At 33.3% G+C, this 7,969-nt stretch overlaps 1 protein-coding gene across 1 annotated transcript in view; it reads left to right on the top strand.

Annotated features, from left to right (window-relative positions):
- The first annotated feature begins 2,644 nt into the window (after nucleotides 1-2,644).
- The window catches only part of LOC134694667 (uncharacterized), a 52,984-nt gene continuing 47,659 nt past the window's right edge, over nucleotides 2,645-7,969 (top strand). Inside the window, exons 1-2 of the mRNA XM_063555712.1 lie at nucleotides 2,645-2,776; nucleotides 4,154-4,330. Coding sequence (XP_063411782.1) covers nucleotides 4,231-4,330 — 100 coding nt within the window. The 5' untranslated portion in view covers nucleotides 2,645-2,776; nucleotides 4,154-4,230. The remainder of the gene's footprint in view (nucleotides 2,777-4,153; nucleotides 4,331-7,969) is intronic.

Raw genomic sequence — 7,969 nt, forward strand, 5'->3', positions numbered from 1 at the left:
ATTTGAAAAAAAAAACCAACACACCCCTGTTTTAGTTACAAAGTGCCGTAACTCAAAAAGTTTCAATCTTATTTTCACCAAAAAGTATACAGATCATTTGATCATCATAAGAAACAACTATGTTAAGTTTCATGAAATTTGGATAAGTCGTTCTCAAGTTACGGTGCGACATGTTTACGCCGGACAGACGGACAGACGGACGGACGGACAGATGGACGGACAGACGGACGGACGGACGGACGGACACCGGACATTTGTATACCATAATACGTCCCGTCAAAATTTTGACGGGCGTATAAAAATGTGTACTAGTTCAGGAAAATTGACGACATACTAAACTCCAAACATATAAATGGACAAAGATTGAAAGAACATACAAAGCTAACAAATGACACGCAGAGGCTCCTGACTTGGGACAGGCGCAAAAATGCGGCGGGGTTAATGATCAAAGATATAAGAAGATGTGGTATAAGTGTCAATGAGACAACTGCTCTCCATCCAAGTCATAATTTATAAAGTAAACCATTATAGGTCAAAGTACGGTCTTCAACACAAATCCTTGGCGCACACCTAGCTCTTAATGGTTTCTTTTCAATTGTTATGATTTCAAGATTTCAAGATTTTATTGTACACTCTGACAGTTTACACTGTTACAAGAGGCAGATATACATAATATACAGCTTGACAGAAGTGGTATAAGATTTGTATAATAACAGAACAAAATTGAAATAAACATATATATACAGGTCAATTGAATATAAGTCATCAAACACACCGTATATATATATATATAATATGATCAATTGGATTATAACACACAACTTGAATTAGGTAAGTACTAAACAGTTTCTTTGATCAAAAATACTTCATGATTTTTTGCAAAAATAATGCGACATTATTGAGTACTTTTATATTACAATAGTATAGCAAACCAGAGAGCTTGTCCTCTGTTGGATTTAAAAAATAATATCTTGGTATATGCATTTTTCTAATTCTTGCAATATTAGGGTTACAACATACTAGCAGATAATGAAATTCATTTCCTATCACCCCCATGTCACATAATGTGCATATTCTGTCCTCACGAGGTATATTTAACCATCTACCGGCTTCTATAGGGAATTTTAAATTTGAACATCGCAGTTTACTCAATTGTACTCTGCGTTGTTTATTTAGTTTTACCAAGTAGCCTTCAAGACAGAAATCCCTTTTAAATGATAAATAAAGTACCCCTCTTGAGGCACTTTCAGCCATGCTGTGCCATTTTTGTACAAATTGGTCTTGTAAGATTTGTTTAACATAGTACTTTATACTATTTTACTAAGAATTTCTTGGCTATCCCATACAAACGATAAGCCAACATCATTCAGTATAGATTTCACATTCAATAACCATTTTGATTGCATATTTGCTGAACAATGCATTTCATACAATAACTTATACATAATACTAGACAGTTTAGAATCATTCGAAAGTAGCTTTACCCAAAAATTAAGTATACGTAATTTTACATGTATTTCTAGTGGATATCTACCTGTTTCGCCGTACACCATGAAGTTTGGCGTTGATCTACGGACAGAGAGCACTTTTTTTAGAAATTGCAAGTGCACAATTTCCAATCTGTCTAATTTTTCAAATCCACAGATTTCACTCCCGTATAAAAGTATAGGATCAATCAAAGAATCAAATAGCTGAAGCTGTAGATCTACTGGAATAGATATATTCCTAATCTTTCTATATAGAGCATAAAGTGCTTTCTGTCCTTGTTCTGCTAACTTCTTTTTTGTTATAACAAATTTCCCGTTTTGGTTTAAAAGCAAGCCAAGATACGGGTACGACTCCACTCTTTCAATAATTGAACCATATAGTTTAAAATTATCACACATAGTGTACTTTCTTTTGGAGAATACCATTACTTTAGTTTTTTCAACATTTACTGACAGTTTCCATATATTACAATATTGTTCGAATACATTTAAACACTTTTGCAATGCACCTGCTGATTCAGCTAAAATTATTGTATCATCAGCATACAATAGTATAAATAACAACAAAAACGTATTTAAGTGTTCAAGAGCTTTTTGTGATACGGTTTGGAGTCCAGATATACCATTTTCACTGAAAAAAGTCTCAAGGTCCGAGAGATATCTAACGGCTTAAGTACAAGAATGAAGTTATTCTCCAATAATACACTAAATTATACATATTAAAATAATGTATTTACAATTATATTCAAAGAAAGTGAAACAAAATTTAATTTCAATAATAATAATTTAATAAATTTTCGTTTTTTACTATTCTGTTTTGATTAGTTTTTACTTTAAGTGGGACGAGTTAGCAGAGCTGAAAACTCAGTATACAACCAGATGATATATTATATTTATGTCTCTAGATTTTACCGTCTATTTTTTTTTTTTAATTTGGGCAGAAATAAAAATTAACGGGATTTAACCTTTTCGCAATGAGAATAATCCCTAAAATAAGAACTTGAGTACAGAGTGATGACTTTTATATATGGATAATGGTGCTACTAACAGGTCCCTGTAAATATTCATTTATACATGTACATATTCATATTCTTATCCTTTGGGAGTGCTCCTTAGGTCGGAGGAACGTACCTGTAACAGAGGGGCGATTTGTCCTCCTACCAAAGAAGTATCCGGAGAGTTCCGAACAAGATGTAAACTTTTAAAACTGTTTGAAAATGTATCGTGTAGACTGGTTCGCCTGTCTAGATCAATGTGCATATTACATATTTCATATATCATAGAACAAGGTGATTATATATAGCCAGTAGCGGATCCAGAACTTGCCATAAAAAGGGGGCGCTGATTGACCTAAAAGGGGGGACTCGAGTCATGCTTCAGTGATTCCCTTTATAATCAACCAAATTTTCCCCACGAAAGGGTTGGGGGGACCTTGCCTCTCAGGGCCCCCTGGATCACCTATGATAGCAGGATCCCTTTCTAATCCTTTATCTCCATCTTCATGATTTTACTTATTTCTCCTTACCAAAACGAAAGTACAAAAAAATGGCAAATGAAGAACACATGCAGGCACTTGTTTCTATCCATTGGAAGACCCACTATCAATTTATTTACGTAAATATGCATTGATAGTGGGTCTTCCAATGGATAGAAACAAGTGCCTGTGATGAAGAAACATGTTACCGGAAAAGTTGGTTGTGAGTTTTTGTGTATTATAGTAAAACTATACTCTACAAACCCTTGGTTTATTGTATTATTAATTCTCCTTTATCTGACCAGACACACGATATACTGAGAAATTGCATCGTTCAATTTGCCAGGTAAGGAAAAAGTAAAATTACAAAAATACTGAACTCTGAGGAAGGTTAAGAAGAAAGTCCCTAATCAAATGCCTAATTCAAAAGCTCATACCTATTGAACATAAGTCACAACATTTGAGGTATTCATGGTATTGCTGTAGTCCTATAACATATGACCTTGGGGGCATTATTTACTTTTTATATTTACTGTCTGACATGACTGTTCTGATAATTTTTTTTACTATCAATGTGCCATTCGCATTAAAAGAAAAATAAATGAAAATATCAGTATAAAAATGTTAAAAATTGAATGAGAATGTGAAGTCATATGTTGGTTTTTATACATGTTTTATGAGGGTAGTAATGCCCTTTTACATCAGGCATCAAACATTTCATTTTCGGCTACCTTTAGTGTCAAACTGGTTAAAATTTTACCGTGATTCGTCTAATTATCCTTATCTTGGTTCGTCAGGGGTCTCAAATAATTATTGTTTAGGTCATTTGGAAAAAAAATTACGTAATTTGTAACACATGTAATAATCAGTCGATGTTTTTATCGTGTAATAGTAAGTGTTCATTTTTTCGTCATACACCAAAAACTACCGTTAACGTCATTTGGCAAGAATTTTTACCATTAATCGTCATGAAGGTACCCCCATTAGGACCCTCTTAAATGGGTAGTAAAATGAAGGATTTTTTACAGTCAATCAATTTTTGGTTACAACACGTTAATCATGTTAACAAACCTCAACACACATTTTTAACATGGTTAATTAATTTCATTTGTAATAAATTGGATATATTTTATTGATAATTATTTTGGGATGACTTTATACATACATATTGTTTTTACTTTTATTTTCACAGTAATTGTCCAATTAAAAGCTCTTTAAAGATTGACTTTAAATTACGAGAAGTGAAGAGTAGATTTCATACATGACAGAATGAGTGTACCAGCAGAAGATAGACCACTAAAACGGACTATACCACCTGATTTACAGAGAGGGGTAGAAGACATACAGATAAAGATACCAAGAACTACAGGTATAGATCAGATTTTGTGTTTCATTTTATTTTGACTAATGATTTTCATAATTGTTCAGTCTTAGTCAGTAACGGTTTGTTATTATGTTTTGATACCATGATTCTAAAATAGTTCTGATAAAGATTCTCAAAAATGTCCGATGTCAATAATGTGTTGTTATATACATGTAAAATTGAGAATGGAAATGGGGAATGTGTCAAAGAGACCACAACCCGACTATAAAAAACAACAACAGCAGGAGGTCATCAACAGGTCTTCAATGTAGCGAGAAATTCCCGCACCCGGAGGCGTCCTTCAGCTGGCCCCTCAACAAATATATACTAGTTCAGTGATAATGAACGCCATACTAATTTCCAAATTGTACACAAGAAACTAAAATTAAAATAATACAAGACTAACAAAGGCCAGAGGCTCCTGACTTGTATATATGTATATAAATAGGCAGTGCCTGTTCTCGCATGCGGGGACGCATAGCGGAATTGGCCTTCGTATGCTACGTGTACAGGCGTACTCACAACCAATTTTATAAAAAAAACTGTCGAGAATAAAACATGAAAGTGATTTTTTTAATTCAGCATGTTTGGTGAAGAGAATGGCAAATAATAAATAATTATTTGTATTTACTGTATTTATAGTTAGAAAAATAGAAATAAAATGTATACATGCACATTAAGAGAATGAAATTATACAGTGCTATATACTGATATATATGTTTTATATGTTAAAAAAACTTGATCTGAGAGTAGGTTATTTTCTAATAAAATTCGAAACACAATAATATACATGTATTTTAAAATAACTAAAACGACTAAAATTAAAGTTTTTGTGTATGCAAAGTTAAAGTAATAAGAGAAAAATTCATATGTCAGAAACTAGATGCATTTGAATTTATATATTTATGATTATTTCTTTTAAGAACTTAATTTTTAAAACTGTCCTAATTTTTAGTTCACCTGGCCCGTAGGGCCAAGTGAGCTTCTCTCATCACTTGGTGTCCGGCATCCTTTGGCGTCCAGCGTCCTTTGGCGTCGTCCTTTGTTGTCGTTTACTTTTACATTTTAAACTCCTAGATAACCACTGAATTAAATAGAACCAACTATGGCATGAATGTTCCTTATGTGGTGCTGACCAACATGACCAAGTGTTGTTACTTTGTAGCCGATCCATCATCCAAGATGGCCACCAGCAGGGGACTTAATTAAACATGGGACCCTATGGGAAATACATACAAATATCTTCTTTTAGAGAACCATTGAATGGAATGAAACCAATTGTATATTCCATTATATTGTTAATTATTACTTATATTTGAAAAAAATATTGAAAAACTCAGTCAGAGCTCAGACATAAACAAGTCTATTTCTGTTTTTGACTTAGAAAAGTCCAAACATGTATTTTTTATAAAAATGTGTTTTCAATTTTAGACTTATCTAAGTCACAAAATGACAGACTTGTTTAGGTCTATTCATGTTGATGAAAAAACTTAGCTTGACTTGGTGGCCAAACTACACCACCTATGACAGTAAAAACTTGTCTGAGAGTTCACATGGACTTGATCTATCTATATTTAATTATCTTATTGAACATCCTTACTAAACACAGATGTTTTACCTCATTAAGTGTGGATCCAGGTGGTTGCATTGTAAGGTTAATTAACATGATCCCCGATTTTTTAGACTCTCATTCATATTTTTCTTTAGAAGACAAGGCACTGGCTATCAATGTTGTCATTATTTGATTTAGATGCATGACCTTTTTATAAGTATGCGTGGGTCTTGAAGTTAACCAATTTTGGTAACTAATCGACTTGTAGGAGTCGATATTTGCAACTTTTTGATTCTGGTCAATTATTTCTTGCTTAACAATATTTGACTTATTTAAGTCGTATTTTGTCTTGCATTAAAGGGAGACAACTCCTAAAACTTACAAATTTAGACCTCTATCATGTCTATAAGTCAAAAGCAGATTCAGACTTATTTATGTCTGAGCTCTGACTGACCAGGCACATTTTATAAGAACAAACTACAGAAATGAGTTGAAAAAGGCTTGTTTCACAAAATATCTTATTATCTTGTTAGTTTAGTTTATATATATTGTCATGATTGTTAGTTGAACAATTGAGTATTCTGAAAATCAATTTTATAGTCATTAGATTTATATGTGATACAGACCTAGTCCTGTACATAGTAAAGGGAGATTATCAAACTTACTTAGATTTGTATGTGAAACACAAACCTCAGGGGCGGATCCAGGAATTTATTAGGGGGTGGTGACCTTTTGAAATCTTAAATTAAAATTCAATTGTTTTATTGGTATCATGAAAATATATAGAAGACAAAAGTTACACATTGTTTATAAAATTGATTCCAATTTCATTTTTCTTGGATGCCTGCGTGCAAACATGTCAACTATAACATCAAGTTCTAACTCTAAATTGTAATGCACGTGCATCAGTGCAAGTCCATTTAATCGGTCCTGGCACCTTATTGCACGTAAAAATGATTTTTTATCAAGGCCGAAATGATCGTTAAGTCTTGGACTTGCATGTGCCATATCTGTTAGTGGTTTGCATGATAATGTTCCAAAACTATCAACCTCAAACAGAGCACAGTATATGCAGTAAGCTCCTTATTGTGAAGGTGAGTACACTAGCCCATCATAGCGATTTAGCCAATTCAGCTGAAACAGTCTGTTCTTTCCTGCATATTTTTTTATAGGAAAGTTATAGTTTATTCCAGGTTCGAAATGATTTCTTATCAAATTAAATTTCTCTTTGTTTGTGAATTTACATGTTGAGTGTTTTACAAAACCAATGTCGTTTGTACTTATCTATACTATTAAACGAGAAGACCTCATTTTGGGTGTCGCTTCTCTTCTTTCTTTTTTCTGTTTGTTATCATTTTCAAGTTTATTATCCACGGCAGTCACAAGGTTTATTTAATAGAGAGGGTCTGAATAATATATCAATGACCGCTGTGGATCATTTATTAAACTGAGAATTGACTAAAAAGAAAATACACTTTCGGGACATCTGGAACGGGTGTTTTAAAGATCGAAATTTCAGGATTGGGCCACATTTAAAAATATTTTGGTTTGCCCAAACCCTACCCAGGTTTGAGACAGTGGGTAGGTAGGTAGGCATTTTCTTTTTTTTTTTTCAAAAAAAGAAATTGAAGTATCAGATGTTAGTAAGTCTTCATGCCTATTTGATTAAAAAAAAACTTCTTCAAATCAGGACAATAAAAGAATTTGAGTAGGCAGCTTTTTTCTGGGTAGGTAGCGTTTGGACAAACAAACCTATTTTTTATTTTGGCCTTGACCATTTCAGGATCCGGGATTTCTTTTTTCGAATTTCGATATGACGAGATATTTAATTTGTATAATAAATTCAGAACCTCAGGATTTCATGTTTTTAAGCCCGGGTTATTGGGATCAGGGCCCCTCTGCAGTCGTGGATCCAAAAATTTTCATATGCAGGGGCCCGCTCTGGTCATGCTTCAGTGTTTCCCTATATAAGCAACCAATTATTTTCCAGAAAAGGGGGGGCACTAAATCCGTCTCTGCCCCGACCCCCCCTTTAATGAATGTTCATAATATACAGATAAGCGCTAAAAGTATTCATGTGTCATTAGAATTAA

The sequence above is a fragment of the Mytilus trossulus genome, chromosome 13, assembly GCF_036588685.1.
Source record: "Mytilus trossulus isolate FHL-02 chromosome 13, PNRI_Mtr1.1.1.hap1, whole genome shotgun sequence".
Taxonomy (NCBI): domain Eukaryota; kingdom Metazoa; phylum Mollusca; class Bivalvia; order Mytilida; family Mytilidae; genus Mytilus; species Mytilus trossulus.